This window comes from Lissotriton vulgaris, chromosome 3_1 (assembly GCF_964263255.1).
Source record: "Lissotriton vulgaris chromosome 3_1, aLisVul1.2, whole genome shotgun sequence".
Taxonomy (NCBI): Eukaryota; Metazoa; Chordata; class Amphibia; order Caudata; family Salamandridae; genus Lissotriton; species Lissotriton vulgaris.
This window is the reverse complement of record NC_141689.1, coordinates 938130990-938149467: the sequence shown is the minus strand read 5'-3', so window position 1 is coordinate 938149467 and position 18478 is coordinate 938130990. Positions and strand designations below refer to the sequence as shown.

Below are 18478 nucleotides of genomic sequence, written 5' to 3'. Positions count from 1 at the left end.
GTGAGTGCTCCAAATGCCCTCGTCAGCCCTCGGGACCCCCTGTCAGCCCTCGGGACCCCCTGTTGATCTTAATCACTTTTTCTTTGTCATATCAAGGAGTGAGTCCTTGGATGATTTTGTCTTGCACCTGTCTTTTCTGCACAAAACACGTATGGTTTTGTTTTTGGACACTTTATTTTGAAGAGGAATGGCGACCAATCATGAGAAAGGTGCAAGAAACTGGTAAACATCTGCCTAGGACCCCGAGGGTGTTCTCCCGTGAGGTGCCTTCCTCTTCACCACACATTTTCTATGTTTGTCTTGTTCTAAGTGTGGGATCACGTACTGTCTCAGTTGAGCAGTCGTAGGTGGTTGTGTCGAGTTGAAAGCAGTTTTTGGATTCTCCCCCTCTGTTTTTTATGGTTAGAAACAATGATCTGTTTTGGACGGATAGGCATTTGAAGACAAACGCCTAACTCAATGTAGAGTAGGCGGGTGACTAGGAATGACTAGGAATCTAATTATATACTTTCCAGCACAGAGATATGCCTTATTAGATGAATATTAATCCGCGTCCAGGGTACTGGGATCTTTTTGTATTGATGCTATTTTCATAAAGCCAACAAGAACAAATGCAATGAAATAGGGGGGGGGGAGAAGGTTTGTTGTAAGACTACCCTAAGGCAATCAGATATAACAGTAAAATAATAATAACTTATCAAATAAAAGATAATAAACACAACAAAATAAAAAAATCCATTTTATACAACTACATAAAATACATATATATAAAGTACCTCAAAAATTACCTTCAGTATTCTATCCCAAGATATTTTAGACATAACAATAATTTTTTACATGATATTTGTGTCCCATTATACTTTTGAAACAATATTATGGTGGAACACCTTTTACCATGGAGGCTAATCATGTAATCAAGGTAGATGGCCGTGATTATGAGTACATGTCGCCAGGTGGCAGATGACCTAAAATCTGTCGCCAGGTGGCAGATGACCTAAAATGTAAGTCCACAAACAGAGAGAGAAAGGCAGAGGGGTGGTTTAATAACGCATGCTCCAAATCACATCGAGAACTCCATAAAGCACTGAAAAAGGTGCCCCGTGATAGAATGGAGGTGGCGAGGCTTAGGAAACAGTATAATCAGGATATCCTAGCGAGGAAAAGGGAAATTAAGAAACAGGCCTGGGATGATCTGTATGAAAAAGCAACCCTGAGGGACAGCGCAAAATTCTGGACCATTGTTAATACACCTTTGTTCAATGGGAAAGAAAACGCGCCACTGGAGGTAAATATCCCTGAGAAGGAATGGCTGGACCATTTCCAAAAAATTTACGGCAGCAACCTCGACTTAGGACAATCAAATCTAACACCGATTGACACACAAGTCCCCCTTCTAAGTTTCACTATTAAAGAGGTACAGAGTGCAATTGAGGATATGTCATCACAGAAGGCCCCCGGGCCAGATGGCGTACCCGCCGATATGTACAAAACAAACTCAGCAATGTGGTCAGTTGTACTTACTAATGTCTTCAATGTAGTTGGTATAGACAAGATAAGACCCCCAACTACCTGGTCACAGTCTGTCATCATCCCCATATTTAAGAAGGGTCAAAGGGGGGACCCTAGATGCTACAGACCCATATCTCTGCTAGATTCTTCATTTAAAATCCTGGGCAAAATAATACTAGAAAGAATCTCAGCCTGGACCACTGATAAAAACATCTTGTGTGAAGCGCAGTATGGGTTTAGATCTGCCAGAGGTACAGAAGATCAATGCCTTAATTTACACCTTATACTGAGCAAATATACTGTAGCATCAAGGGGGATGATGTACTTGGCCTTCATGGACTTGTCCACAGCTTTTGACCTAGTTAATAGGTCAAAGCTGTGGACAATACTCCTTGAAAAGGGACTGGACCGCGCACTCGTGGATTTTTTGGCGCGACTCCACAGTGATTTAAGGGCAACTATCCGCATGTCCCAAGAAGGGAACTGTACCGCCTTTTTTAAATCGGGAAGGGGAGTGCACCAAGGGTGCATTTTGGCACCCATGCTCTTCTCACTTTATATTAACTCCCTGGGCGAGTCCCTAAAAACTGCCTCTGCAGACGTGCCCCGCATGGGTGGTTCCGTGACGCCGGTACTTTTATATGCTGACGACACGGTACTGATGTCAAGGACCCCTAGGGGTCTTCAACACCTACTCAATACATTTGGGGCATTTATGCAAGATTTGGATTTAGTGATTAATGCAGGAAAGTCGCATGTCATGGCTGTGGGTAATTCCAAAAGTAACACCAGAACCCTGTCCTGTAATGGTGCCGCACTTACTAAGGTTAAAACCTTCACATACCTAGGAGTGGTGTTCGACGAGAAAGGGACATGGGCACCACAAATCCAGAACAAGACCGCTGCTGTGAAACGATCATCTGCTGCTATATTGGGGTTCGCCAAACGCCTTGGCGGCAAACCACCAGAGGCTATATTATCCATATACAAAGCCAAAACCCTGGCAATAGCCAGATATGGAGCCTCTATTTGGGGATATAAGAACACAACCCATATCCAAAGGGCAGAGAACATATTCTTGCGATCCGTTCTGGGCTTACCAAAATCCACACCTGCTTTCTCAATACATATGGAACTAGGGGTGGGTTATATTGAAGACATGTTGTCTCTTGCACCATTAAGGGCATGGATTAAAACTTGGCTTAATCCCAACTTAACATTAAATCACACGATTATTAAAGACTGCATGGGGTGGGATCGTGTGGCAGAGATTGAGTGGCTTTCATACATCAAGAAAATAGCAGAATATCTGGACCGCCCTGATCTATATACCAACCCTGAAGGCCTAAAAAAAGATGACATTAGTTGGGCAAAACTGGAATATACAAAGAAAAGAGAAGCTGAAAGAGAAACATGCGAAATTATGAAGCCAACTGTGAGGTCACATTTTCTGACGATCACATCTTTAGCTATCGAACCATACCTGGCGATAGTAAACAAACCTTTCCACCAGTGGCTTCTCACCAAATTTCGCTTTAATCAGTCTCACTTCTTGCTGGGAGAATACAGTAAATGGTGTAAACCCCATGAGAACGCCCCATGCAAGTGTGACGATTTCTCAGATCAGGACTCTCTCCTTTTTTTCTTTTTTTGTCCATTATTCAGAACTGCTAGAGAGAAATACATTAAGCCCATATTAAAAGATCAAATGTTTACCCAAGTCAAATCGGCTTTTCTGTTTTTACAGCTAATGGAAACACCTCTAATTATGTATGGGGTAGCAAATTTTCTCACAACATCTATTAGGTCTCGTCGAAAAAGACCTCAATCACTGATTAACTGATTTAGCCTTTGTTAAAAATTGTACGCCCAGTCGGGGTAGCACTGTTAAATGATTGTATTATAGGTTTGTAAATATTACTGTAAATAGACCATCGAACAAACACCATAGTACAAACCGTACAAATGAAATGAAATTTTGTAGGAAACTATAGACAGTGTAAAGATGCTGCTAAATCTTTTGATGCAATTTTTTTTTTTTTGTATATAATGTCTTTTTAATGTTATTTATATAAAAATTCTTTTGTATACTCCTATGATCAACTATGAATGTATAGCATACTTTTATGATTTTAATTTAATCGAATAAAGTGTTTTTGACTCTGACTCTGAGTACATTTATAGTTTCTTAGATTTAATTATTCAGAACTTTTATATTTTGAGTACTGTTTTCAGGTAATTAATATTGAATTCAGATTTAAGTAAATAGTCTTTAATTCTAAACTTGAAGCTGAAATGGGAAGGGTTTGGTGTATATTTCGCAAACTAAGATGTCACCCAAATAGTGAAAGTCACATTCCAAAAGAGGACACATGTGAACTAAAATGTGGCGGCCATCCTTGAACTCTAGTATATCAAATCCCCATAGAGAATATTGGTTTCTATTTTCCATTATTCCTATGTTTGCTTCTCCCTCAGTTTGATGACTGACTAGTGTTGAGGTTTTCTCCAGAATATACTCTTCATGAAATCACTTGAAATTCTTCAGTGAATATTTTTCTTGTTGTAGCGCCACCAGCTGCGTTTGTATGATCTTGGAGATTATTTTAAAGGCAGTTTTTTTATTGAGGGATTCTATAGAACTGAAGCTATGTTTTCACCTGTGGAGTTACAGTCTCCGGTTTCTTTCAAAGACTTTAAAAAAAAATACTTTATGTGGTTTTCTGAATATTATTATAAGCTACATTCGATAATAATCATGGTAGTGAGGGAATTAGGTTCTGCATGCATATCTCAGCAAATTGCAGAAGGGTTAGACTTAGACTAGCAATTTCATAGTACATGTTTCAGTCAAGCCATTTATATTTACAACTAAGTAGCGGCAGAATGCTACCTGTCTCTGAAAGGTATATGATACACAGTATTTTAGACAATGGGGGTTTCAGCAGGTAGAAAGAAGGGAACAGAGCTATTGGGAGTCTGGGGGACTGGTTTCGAGCCCCCACATTTGTTCAGGCACAATGGAGCTTGTCTGAGCAGGGCACCAACCTGTATTAAGAAGATTTGACAAGGTCATTGGAAGGGTGGATGAAATACTCCCAGAAGCTCTGAGTTGGGGGTAACAGAAATTACACCTCAGGGTGGGGTGTTTCTGGTAGTGAAGGAAAGGAAACTCTTCAGCTGGTTGTGAGAAGATGGAGGGTTTCAGACCGAGCAAAGAAAAATAGATCCAATATTTGGGGCAAGGAAAAGTGCCTCGTCCAAGAGTGAGCAGACTCAGTTCAGATTTAATGTGGGTTCCGGTGCGAGGACCACAAGGACTCATGACATATCAAAGGTTGTGTGCAGTTCAGAAGTGTTTGGGGTGTTGGGGTGTTGGGGGTGGGAGTTATTTAGGGGAGGCGGGTAGGTTTAGAACCTTTTGTTGGCGCAGTTGACAGGGTAGCTTGTGCAGCTCAACCAAAGGATTAAGTATTCTGTTTGACAGTTGTAATTAAAGGGGCCTTTTGCATACAGAGTGACAGAGTGGTATGATCATTTCCTACTAATGATTGCTTTTAGTAAAATGTGCAATATGTGTTGTGATCTCCATTCATTTTCTTTGTTTGAATTTGTATTCTCCAGGTGTTGGAGAAAATCTTACAGACCCATCTGTGATTAAACCAGAAGACAAGCAGTAAGTATAACATCATTTAACAGGTTTCTGTTCTGAAACTTGCTGTCTACATTTTGAATTTAGGGACATTTTCTGTTGATTTGTCCACCCCAGGAGCATATCAATGTGTATTCAAATGTTGCAAAGATGTTTTTTAATAGTAAGATGTGCTAGTTATGTAGAGACTATGTAGTCTGCTTTCTAAGTGAACGATTAAACAGGTTATTTTGGTGTAGATTCGTAGAAAAGAGCTATCTGCAGGCATCCTACAGAAGAATTACATTGTACCTATGCTTTTGTATGAAAGAATTGTGAATGGGATGCAAAGAACATTTTAACAACTGTCTGAACAGTTTATTATAGCAATATGAATGATAATAGTTTTTAATTAAGCAGGAATGAAACTGTGAAATACATCATGAAATGAGGTGGACAACATGTAACAATGTGCTTAGTCAGATGAAAGATTAGGTTTTAGGGCCCATAAAAGTTTAAATAACTTAGTGAATGTATGATTCTGAGATTCTGAGTAATGGTAAAGCACTCCCTGATGCTAATCTTACCTTTTTTTGTCCACCCAGTAGTGTTGCTTTCATTGACATGTAAACTAACATTGTCCCAAATTCCATTCAAGGGTATTTTTTAGAGAAAAGTCTAACATTTGTATAAATAGTATGGTCAAGAAAGAAGCACAATACACTCTGAGAATTAAGGGTCTGAATTAAGGGTCTGAATTAGAGTTTGGAGGATGGGTGGCTCATCGCAAACATGCCGAATATCCTGTCTGCCTTATTTCAAGTGCCATAGGATATAATGCACTTGTAAAAGGATGGACGGGATATCAGTCACATTTGTGATAAGCAACCTGTCTGCCAAAGTCTATGTCACAGTAAAACCCCAAAATGTTGTTTTACTGTGGTGAAAAAAAATAGCAGCTCAGTTGGCAAGTATGGAGTTACAGGCTGACATTTCAGCCCTTGTAACTTCTGAGTGGGACTACTGATGGTGCTGTTAGGTATGAAAAGAATCAGAGCATTGAATAATTAAATTTGAGGGTTAAATCAAATCCAATGTCAATGGTGGGCAAAGAGCAACTTTAGAAGTTGCCACTTTAGTTGCCCAAGGTATTCGGTGCCGGTTTATGGGTATACACAAGGACCGTCCTCAAAGACAGCCTTCTGCGCCCCTGAGCAGAAATGTGAATGACTCCCAGAAGAGAACACAATAGATGTCTGCATGGGGTAGAGGTTCTGTTCAAAGCCCAGGCCCACAACAGCTGAATAAGTCTGCTCTGGCAAGTTGGTAGCCACTCCTCACCACCATGCATCACCAGGACCTGATGCTCAAAAGTTGCCTTGAGTGTGCTGGTTCCTGGACAGCCATCAAACTTTTACCATGATTGCCCAGAATACAAGTTACCGCTAAAAGAAAAAACACACTGAAACCGCTGTACCGGACGACTATTAACCTAGTGGTGACTGGACTTCTACCCAGCTCAAGAGGACTTCGAGGGATGCGCCCAGCTCTCCAAGCTCATAGACTGAGGAGTAGTCACAGGAATACCTCCATCCACCACACAGCATCTTCGGCATCCTTGGTCATCTTCAGCATCCTGTATCCCTTGCATCAGAACCACTCCTTAGAAGTCAATGGCAAGGTGTCAGTGAAACTGGAACTGAACTGAAGGCTGCTTTTCTTGGAGACATAACTGTTTCTGTGGACCATGCTGGTCCCCATGAGTGGGTCCCTGAAGGTAACTTAATGTAACTTTAAATAACCACATTGATACTTACACAAGTTTTCTTGAAAAAACTTGTTTACATTTTTTTGAATTTGCCGATGCTTGTTCACAGTTAAGTAAACAGTCTTGATTTACAATACTTTGAAAATTCTATATGTCTGGAACCCTCTGGTGGGTCTTTTTCATTTGGGTGTCAAAAATCATAAAAATCGAACTATTTTTATTAATTGGTGTGAGATTTCTTTAGTTTCTCGTGTATTTCTTCTTCAATGGGTTTGGTGCTGTTTAAATGCTGTACTCTTGTTCCTTCATGTAGGCCTGCCTGCTCAGATCCACAGCTACCCAGAGTTGATCTAGGGGTAACAAACAAAACCTACTGGTCCTAAAGGGGTTTTGAAGTGCATTACACGGTCGCACAACCACACCATGTAATACGCACCATTTCCTCACATTGATGCTGTGTAGCATCTACAAAAGAAAAAAGGTGCAGTGATGTAGCCCATCTTCTGCTTGTATGTTAGTGTGTCACCACGCATGTGTGCACCAGTGTTATGATGCAACAGCCCTTTTCTTAACTTGTTTTGGGTGAAAATGCAATGCAACTCCGCTTTCTGCAATGCTGAGTGGCCCACCAACAAATTGCAGCTCTGGACCTCTCAAGTAAATAAAATAAAAATAGAAAAAATGTTCGGGTGCAAAGGGTGAGAGGTTAGGTGGGTGCAGTTGGGATTGGGGGATATTAAGTATATTAAAGGCAGGTGGGGGAGGGGTTAGGGAGCATACAAAGGAGAGAGCACACAGAGTGCTGGGGGATTTGGTGGTGGGATAAACAGACGAGGGATTGAGAGCAGTACATGAGGTAGCAAGCAACACAGAGTGTTGGAGGCAGGTATTTAGCATGGGGAGAAATACATGAGGGAGAGAAATACATATGCATTCTCATGGAGTGCTTCACCAAACAGAAAAAAACAGTCCCTAAAAGTGACCAGTGGAAAGATACAAGTCAGCAATTGAAAAGGATGCGAAGAGGCCATGTTTCAGGGGAAGTACAAACACAAGAAGAGCTAGACCAATCTTTTAATAAGAGGCAAGCAAATGAGAGTGCGAAACAGTGGTAAACAATGGAGGGATCTAAGCCCACTGTAAATATTTGATAAGTCAGAAATAGAGAATAGTGCCAGGGAAGATGGACAAGAATGAACTGAAGATGTAAGTGACACTGGCACTGAGGTGACAGTAAAAGCCAAATTATATCACCTAACTAGGTTGTGTACCAGAACAAGATTAGGAGACTCTAAACCAAGCCTTGGAAGATTCTAAGGGGTTATTTACTGAGGTTTTGCTTGGGCGTTTGAGAGGTGTAAAGTGATTCACACTGTCAATGTACTTACCTTTATGAATGATTGATTGTGGTCGCAGGACATAAAAGTGCAGCAACACCCTGTGAGTGCCCGTACACCCCTTAGTAAACAAACCCCTTAAAGACAGAGCATTTGGGGCGTAACAAAAATAGCGCCTGGAGTAGGACACAAGTTGAGTGTAGATGTTGCTGTATGGAGTCCCCCCACTATTTTTAGTGAGGGGATTCTATTTCCCCTACCCAAGGCACAAGGAGGTGAAGAGGTGTCACCCTGTAACCCAGCACTGCAACAATTTGCATTTACTCACAATGCATGCATGCGACCTGGCCTCGGGTGCTTTTAAACCTCACTTCCCACTGGTAGCATCCACTTAATTTGTGAAAGAGGCCCATTGAGGGGTTATTGTTGAATCTCTTATCTAACAAGTAAGAGAACTTTGAGCCAAAAACCCTTCTATAGCCTACTGACAGCAAATATGCAGAATGTGTGTGCTTTGAAGCTGGATAAATAATACAGTCGGAGGAGGCAAGATGGCGGCCGCATAGCAGTGGCTGTAAGCAGCGGAGCAATGAGGACGCGTTTGAAGCCCTCGAATGGTGAAAATCACGAATTCGGCAGCCAAAAGAAAACCACGTATGGGATGAGGATTAAAATACGGAAAAAGGAGAATGATGTCCCCGCTTACGTGTCGCGGCTCAGCAAGGCATCTGCTCCGGGCTCTGGCTGCTGCTGTCCTCTCTCCCTGCCGCCAGCAACCCGCGTTTGCTGGTGGGCAGGGCTTGCGAGCAAGGCTGCCTAGCGGAGCGGAGTTCCGAGCGAAACTGAAGCTCGGAAACGGAGCCAGAAGCAGCGATAGCAATCAAGGAGAAGGCACATTCTGGGACCAGAGGAGGGGAAAGAGAAGAGTTTGGCAATGTTATAGAGGAGTAATGGCCCCGAAAACAAACACTTCAAAAGCGGCAACACTCAAGAAAAAAGGCAGGGTTGAGGGGGTGCCGGTGGCGGTGGAGGAAGGACATTCCCGGAAGAAATCTCAATCACCCTCAGCAAGGAAACAGCAGCTGACGGTCAATACATGGCAGGCAACTGCATCAATTGCCGACCTGTTTACAAAAAGCATCAAGGAGAAATGTGCAAAGGAGGTCGCACGACAAGGTGTGGACGGGGTAATGCAAGAACTGGGGGGTCAAGTCAAGCCACCTCCCCAACAAATGAGTGAAGAAGAGAACAGTCCGCACTCGACTATTGAAGTGCTATCTAGTCATCAAGCACTTGAAGGTACCCCGCAGCCTGCTATTGAGCAAGCGACCACAACTAGCCTTGTAAACGCCGGAAGCTTGGATCCCGCAGCAGTAGGAACAAGAGAGGGTCAAGAAATCCAGGACGCTGCGGCGGGTGCCTCTACTCAGGTTGGCCAACTTGCTAGTTGTCCCCCCCCAAGGAAAGGGGGGCGAGCGGACTGAGGTGGGTGTGACTCTGGGTGTTGATAGCCTGGATGTAGTTATCAGTAATGCCACCTCAGGGGCAGCTTCCGGGGGCCTGTTGGAAAAAGGGAAAGTCCCTAGCGAATGCTTCTTCTCGGTATCCGAGAATGCAGAGTGGTCCGATGAGGATGAACATAGCTCCTTTCTGGAGGATAGCATTCCAGACTCCGAGAGCGATATAGAGCATGAACCCCCAGCCACAGCAGTCAGACCCTTAACTAAATCAAAGGGGCAAGAGCACTGCGAGCTAAGTTGGGATCATTCATCGGCTATGCCGCTACAGGGTAGTCCCAGCATTAAGTCATCCCAGATGTCGCTCCTTGAGGTGATACATCAGGAAATCATTGCCCATAGGGAGGAGACACGCCAAGACAGTAGGAAATCGAAAGCCGCGATGAGGAAAATGCAGGGGGTCGTGAGGAAGCTGTCTAAGCCTGTAAGAACCTGGGCGACAGAGTATCAAACCTGGAGGAGAAAGTCGTCTCAACGGAGGCTGAGGCTGCAGCAGCCACGAGTGAAGTCGACGCTCATTGTTCGCAAGTGGTAGATATCCAATGGAAACTTGAGGACATGGAGAATAGACTCAGGTGGAACAATCTTAGGGTCCTTGGAATACCGGAGGGGGTCGAAGGTTCGGACATCAGAGCGTTCACCATCAAGCTATTTGAACAGGCATTCCCTGAGCTCTCCAGTTCGAATTGGCCATGCGAAATTCAGAGGGTACATCGCACTCCGTTCAAAGTTTGGAAAAATGCAAGAGACGGAGATAAGCCCAGGGCGATTTTAATCTTCCTGGGCTACTTTGTATTAAGGCAAATCATCGCAGAGAAGGCAAGACCAGATGCGAAGAGGACTTGCGAGGGGGTTTCATTCTTTGTCCGTCCGGACTTCTGCCATGTTACTGTGGAAAGGAGATGGAGGTTAAGGCAGCTGATCAAACCTTTTCAAGAGAAGAAGATGCAGGCATACTTGATCAACCCTGCCCAGCTAAAGATAATTAAATCAGGGGAGGACACATTACTTTGAATTTCAGATCAAAGCAAAGGATTACCTGGACTCATTGGGCAACTAGTCTCGTATTAGTCCTTCAGGGGCTTTTTTCACTGGTTTAGCTTTTCTCTTTTTTCAGGTATAAGTGTGGGTCTTGGGGTGCTGCCATTCGCTGTAGATTGAAGAGTATTTAGGGCACTTTGACTGGATGTCGTGGGTTTTTCTTTTATTATTCCTCATTGCGTCCGCTGTGATCCATCACATGCACAGACTAGGTCTGAGTGCCTCACCAGGGAGGGTGCAGGATGGGGTATGGGGGGGTCGGGGGTCAGCAGTGGGAGCTGAGGGAGGGCAAGGGGGTGAGGGGAGAGTGGGGAGGGGGAAAAAATAAAATGAGATAAACCGGTGTTGTAGAGAACCTTTTTGCCTTAAGAGTGGTGTGAGCAGCGCTGTAATGATGATATTGAAGATACTGAGACAAATTCTGTCAGAAAGGGGTAAGGGTCGACAGAAATCATCGCAATGTTGAACATTAGAATATGCACAGTCAATGTGAGTGGGTTGAATGATTGGAAAAAACGCCAAAGATTGGATCATTTTGTTAAATACAATGGGATTGACCTACTTTGTCTCCAAGAGACCCACCTGCCCTGGGCAAAATGGAAACTGCTATATTTAAGAGGTTTTGAGCTGATAGCATGTACATCTCAGATGTCAACTACTAGGGGGGGTCGCAATTTTAGCTAGATCATCTTTAGGGGGGCAAAGTGGGTCAAAACTGACAGTCTGGGCAGATGGGTAATAGCAGATCTTTGTGTGGGGTATACAATCTGTTGAATATATGGACCAAACTGTGATGATCCTGATATTTTTGATTTCCTGGAAGGAGAATTAGCTGGCTGGCCCATTCCCATGATAGTCTGTGGTGATCTAAATATATCGACTGACTGGCATAATCTATATACGTACTCAGGACGGAAAGCAAGGGTGTTTCGTGCTTTGACTGCCCTAATGAGCTCACATGGGCTAAAGGATGTATGGGGGAGAAGGAGCCACAGAACCCTGGGTTCACCTATTTCTCGAACCCTTTCCAAAAGTACTCTAAATTAGACTACTTTTTCATCACAACGTCAGAACTGAATAAAGTTTGTACCAAGAAAAACCCACAAGTAATCTCGGATCATAATCCGATGATTTTATCTTGTAGAATAGAAAAAATAGAGAAAAAACATACCAGCTGGACCTTCGAAAGGAGGTTATTAACTGATCAAAGATTCGGGGAACACCTCAAAAAGTGGACAGGGGAATTCTTTGATACAAACCGATACAGTACATCCAGGAATGGCATTTGGGAATCCTTTAAGGCGGCTCTAAGGGGGGAAACCATAAGCTGCTCGGCGAGACTAAGGAAGGAGGATAGGGGAGAGTTAGACAGACTTATGGGGGAACTAGCGAAGGCTGAAGAATTACATATAAGGGATATCGGACGGGGTATAGATGGGGCGGAGAGCCAAAGGAATCTGACGATTATTAAAGCAGAGCTCCAAAAAATGGTCACACAGAAGGCGATAGGAGAATACCAGTCTTCCAGGGCCAAACAATATGAAACAGGAGAGCAGGCAGGCAGGGCTCTGGTGCTCCAGATTAGACAGAAGAGAACAAAAAATGTAATATCCTGCATACAGGAGGATGGTAAAGACCATACAGAGTCTAAGGAAATTGTACAGGTCTTTAAAAATTTTTATCAAAAACTGTATGATGAAGAGAGTCGTCAGAGTCAGCAGAGTGAGGAGAGTGGGGATAAAGGTCCAAGATTGGATGAACAATCTAGAGAAGAGCTAGATAGGGACCTGACCATTAGTGAGATTATAGGTGCCTTACGGGAGCTAGCAGCCGGTAAGGCAGCAGGCCCAGACGGAATCCCCCTGGAAGTCTATAAAAGCATTGAATCTGAGATCGCTCCGATACTGCTGGATCTCTTCAATGGTATATTGTGTTCAGGGGATATACCCGATTCCTGGAAGGAAACTAACATTATTATCTTCCACAAGAAGGGCAAACCTAAGGAGAACCCGGGCTCATATCGCCCAATATCACTCATTAATGCGGATACAAAACTGTATTCTAAAATCTGGGCCAAAAGACTGGGGAGGATCATTGGCAGTCTCGTCTCTCCGTGGCAACATGGTTTTGTGCCTTGGCGAGGCACTACGGACCACACTCGTCGAGCTATTACTCTATTCGATGCCCATGCTGCCACGGGGGGAGATATGAAAATAGTGTGGATGTAGAACAATCGCACTCCTTAATTCAAGTAGAGGGTGAAAATTTGGTTGTAAGGTCTGTAGGTGCTATTTGGTACTCCTTTCAGGGCCCGAAGGATGATAAGTATGTTGTGTAGCGTTATCCCAAACGTGGGTAACGTCCCCAAATGCACTCAAAAAGAAAAATGTTCAAAACGTTGTTATGAATTTGTATCAATAAAGTTTTATTGACGAAAGTTTTTATGTCCTTGTTTCTGTTTCTTTGACGTTAAATTCACATCATTCAGTTATCAAACTTAAAAGTTCATTATTCATTTTCAATTGCCCAATGCATTTCAGGCACCTGGCCCTTCATCAGGGGGTTAAATGTGTTTCTTTTAGATGCACCCTATACAACTTCATAACATCGTTTTGAACTTTTTTCTTTTTGAGTGCATTTGGGGATGTTACCCACGTTTGGGATAACGCTACACAACGCTGGGGGAGATATGGCCATGATCCTCCTCGACGCGGAGAAAGCTTTTGACCGCGTGGTCTGGGATTACCTGTGGGGCATCCTTGTAGGTAGGGGATTCGGACCCAAGGTCATCAGAGCTCTAAGAGCGATATATAATGATCCGATAGCCTGGGTGTTAGTAATGGGAGAGAGTTCGGAGACTATAGTAATCAAAAGGGGGACACAACAGGGATGCCCCTGCTCTCCGATTCTCTTCGCGTTATATATAAACCACCTGATCCAAAAAATCCTGGGGTGCCCCCAGATCAATCCAGTGACGCTTAATGGGTATTCAAACAAACTGTTAGCATACGCCGACGATATGGTGGTTCTTGCTATCGATCCACAGCAGGCGATGCCCATTCTGACTGAGTTGGCTAAGGATTTTGGAAGTAATTCAGGATATCTGCTAAATGACGGAAAGACTCAGATAATCTGCACCAAAAACATCAGAAAGGTAGACAGTAGGTATGTAGACTCAGCAGTTTTTCTAGGGGTAAGAATTAATGCCTCAGTGGATAAGATCATCACAGATAACTACCTCCCCCTTATGGGCTCAATTGAAGCCGAATTGAAAAGATTAGATGTCCTGCACCTCTCTTTGATAGGGATGGTAAATGTCCTCAAAATGACGATGTTCCCGAAAGTTTTATATCTGTTTCGGGCCATCCCATTAATGCTTGAGGACAAACTAATTAAAAATATGGAACCAATCTTTAATAGGTTTATCTGGCAGTATGGGAAGACTAGGCGTTCCATGAATCTTATGTCGCTCCCATATGAAAAGGGGGGCTTGGCCTTGCCAAACCTCCATTTATATCACTGGACATGTCTCTTGGCACAAATGACCGTGCTTTTTCAATCGGACCCTAGTCCCGCAAATGTCACGGGAGATAGGCAGAATCCTCCATCTATTTTTGAGCTGTTGTTGGGGAAGAAGGCTATTGGTCTACTGCTGCGTGAAGTAGATCGCAGATATCATAAGAAGGCCCGGTACAAGATCTTGGACGGGGTGTGGGGGACTTGGAAAGCTACTCAAAAGCTGCTGGATATACCAACAATTAATGCGCACCTCCACCTCTGGAACTCAAACCTTTTTCCCCACCTAGGAACAGACAGGAACTGCATGTCTGGAGAGAACATGGAATAAGTACCATAGGGGATATCATGGCGGGGGATGACATCCTTAGGTTTGAAGAGATACAGCGTAAGCATGGGATTCCACCCAATCATTGGTTCCTGTATGGGCAGCTAGTTCGAACGTTGACGGCCTTTAGACCCAGGATCTCCATAACAACCTGTATCCCCATGATTGACTACCTAAGAAAGGGGGGGTAATAAAATTAAAATATTGTATAGCCAGCTAATGCTGGGTTTGCAAGACGATTTGGAGAAAACTGAATCAGTACTTGCAGGGAAGCTGGGAGACCCAGATGTTGACCTAGATCTAGCCCTTATATTAAACAAGAGACTTTTTTGATCTTCGAATCTGCGGGCTCAGCACTACAAAATGCTGTCTAATTTATATCATACCCCAGCGAAGCTGTTCGCTTGGGGTATGAGGATTAAGATAAATTCCCTAGGTGTGATGCGGGTCCCGCAGATCTACTTCACATGTTCTACCAATGTGATAAGTTAACTTTAATACGTAGGGAAATCACCAACTTTTTGGAGGGGCTGCTAGATTGTAGAATCATTTTATCCCCTACCCTGATGATTCTAGGCACAGATAGTAAACTGAACCTAGGTGGTGATGCAGAGGCTCTGGTTTTTATGTCTGTGGCGGTCCTTCGCATTCTTATCTCAGCAGGTTGGAAGGATACCACCCCCCCCTCCTTTCAAATGTGGATTGCAAGGTTGCTTGGAATGCACAACATAGAGTCCTGTTTATACGAGCTAAAGGGTAAAACATCTAGGGTACTAGGCAGAAATATTTGGGCTCCACTTGCCAAATGGAGAAGTTTTAGATTGTAATCAAATGTTTAATTTATCAAGAATATGTATCGTCAAATGAATTGCTGCAATATTTTAACAGTTTGGCTTTTTACAATCTTTGTGGCTATATGTTATTTATATATTCGGTAACCAACTGTAAGGAATCTGTCATCTACTCTGTCTGTATTTTTTAAAGGATTAATGGAATAATGAAAATGTATCTACTCTTTTTGTATGACATCAGTAAATCTCAATAAAAATATTTTTTTTAAAAAAGAAGCTGTATAAATAATACCAAGAGAAAACTATGCTCTCTAACAGCAGGTTTGATTGTTCCAAAAAAATCCCAGCACATTTGTTTACACTTTAAAAGCAGGTTGAAGATGTCATATCAAGTTCCACATGCCAGGTAAAAAGAGTGCCGCTTCCACCATTCCTGATCTCAATTAAACATTGATTTGTGGAAACCTACAAGTGCTTTTTAATAAGTATGAAAAAAAGTTTCTGTGTGATTATGTTAATTTGTTGTTTTTGTAAAATAGCCCTGTTGAGTTTTAAGGCACAAGTATTAGAAGGGCGTGACATTACTTATGGTGGCTTCACTTCCTGCGACTTCACTGTGAAATAGATATGTTATTTAGCTCACCCACTCTTTTTCATAGAACTTGTCCCCTGCCCTGGAGACTGATAAAGATCATTTGGAGAGGTTAGAGGAGGGACCAAATGAGCATTGACCCACTAATGCCAACAGTGGTAAAAATGGTGAGCACTGCAGGGTGATATTGTAAACGGTGTTGAAAGAGGAGCTGAACTTGTTCCAAAAAAAAGTTTGCTTTCCTGCAAACAAATCAAGGTCTCTTTTTGGAAGTTCACGTTGGTAGCATATGTTGCTCATAAGTATTCCATGGTAGTGACATTGCCTAACACTGGGGGACAGATTTAGCAAAATTTCATGCAATGCAATGCAGCAAGACAACTTGCTCTGCTGTGTGACAGGGATAGAACAGGAATGCACCATATCTATTAAGATAAATCTCTGCCTGCACTGGTGTACTGAGTTCTGCCTAGCTCGAATGCAGGCACCATCCAGCACAAAAAAACAATCCTTTAAGGCATTTTCTTCTTTCTATTTGTGCTACCTATCTTTTCACCAATTTATTTTTTAGAATCAGAGTTATACTCTCCAAACACTGTAGCCTTATTTTGGCCTCCTGTGTTTGTAGACTATGGCTCTGATTCATAAAAAAAATATTTTAACATGTATTCCTGTACTCGTCCACATTTGGAGTAAATTTTGGACCTATCTGGAGTTCACTGAGCACTCAGAAGACTTCCAGCTGTCACTACTTTGCAGAAGGCTGACATGCTTAGTTACACATGCATAAAAGTAAAATTAGTACATTCATGCATGTTTGTGCATGTTCACTTTCTTATGCTGGCATCCCCAACCTTGAATGTCTGCAACCCACCATTTAAACCAGATATGTTTCTAGTCGAAGATGTTGTTGGCAAACAGCGTAACATTTTAATTTGTGCACCTAATGTGAAATTCTAATGTGTGCACCCTAGAGAAAATCAAAACTGTGCTATGTTTGCCAATAAGATACTTATTGAGATTTACCTGCTGAAAGGTGTTGGCAAATAACATGTGTAATTTGCACATAGGCAAGTAGCAGATGACCAATTAGAACATGAGCAAATGCCACCCAGCTTCGAATCTTGTTCCGGATGCTTTGTGAATTAATTTTTCTGCTGTAGTGTTTTCACAGAATTCTCTTTGGTTTGCACTCATGATTGCTTCTCCTTCAATATTTCCTTCAGATCCAGAGGCATGGTATTTGGCCCAGCCAATCTAGGAGAAGATGCACTGAGAAACTTTATTGCAAACCATCGATGCAATTCCTGTTGTAGGAAACTTAAACTTCCTGGTACGTACTAGAACAATCTTTGATGTTGATGCAGTTATTAATTGTGTTGTTTATCATGGCTCCATGTATGTGTGTAACTGGACCTTGAAGGTTTACTAGTAATGTTAGGTATTTGAAAACATTTTATCAGTACCCAAAAGTTATATTTTCTGTTCTTAGAACAATGGTTACAGCTCTATATTGATAAGCTTTGAAAGGCTTGGAGAAGTATGGAAAGAAGCACTTCAGAAAAGTAAATATTTGATCAAAAGCACTTATCATAGGTATGCAACACTTATCAATATGACCTGGTCCAGGTGATATCCCTGGGATAATATTATCTGTTAGTTTACACCATAAGTGTCCAACGTAAGTAAAGGAGGGCAGGACACATACAACATTTTCAGGCTCACCACAAAGAGGGTTATTTGGAGTTTGGCAGATTGGTTAGCACGTTACAAATCTAACAGATCCATTGTTAGAAATTTGGGTAACTGATTGACTGGGATGTGAGCCCTGGTGAAGCATCCATCATAATTCTAGTCAGGGTAGGGCACAAGCAAACCCCAAATTAACCTGCATTCATCCTCTGGCAGCTTGGCACAAAGCAATCAGGCTTACCTTAGAGGCAATGTGTGAAGTATTTGTACAACACTTTAAACGGTAAAACCGTGAAATCACCACACCAAAAGATTCCACACCAGTTTAGAAAAATAGAGCCTAATTTAATAAATTAACCAAGACCAAAACAAAAATCCAATCAGTAGAAATCAATAGAACCGGAGATATCGAATTTTTAAGTTTTGGAGGAAAATAGCACTAAAAGTCAAAAAGTGCCACCTGTGGTTATCTTATCCTGCCAAACCCGGACAAAATTACAAGTTCAGGCCAACTGCGATAAAATGCAGGTCAGCTACAGGGACCCAGTTAGGCCTTCTGAACAAAAGTACCTTCAATCCTTGTTTGTGGAGCGATGTGTGGATCCGCATTAAAGATGTGATGCGCAGCTGAAGAAATGCATTGGTTATGAGATGCGGCGAAGTCCTGTTGTGTCGACATCAGGAATCCAGTTGACCGAGCTGGCAATGCGATGTCCGGTATCAGGGATTCGATGCACAGTCGGGGTTATGCGTTGG

At 42.6% G+C, this 18478-nt stretch overlaps 1 protein-coding gene across 1 annotated transcript in view; it reads left to right on the top strand.

Moving 5' to 3' along the window:
* TRPM6 (transient receptor potential cation channel subfamily M member 6) overlaps positions 1–18478 on the top strand; it is a 720746-nt gene that overhangs the window by 671292 nt on the left and 30976 nt on the right. The window contains exons 37-38 of the mRNA XM_086961279.1: positions 5134–5185; positions 17257–17363. Of these exons, the coding sequence (XP_086817405.1) occupies positions 5134–5185; positions 17257–17363 (159 nt within the window). The remainder of the gene's footprint in view (positions 1–5133; positions 5186–17256; positions 17364–18478) is intronic.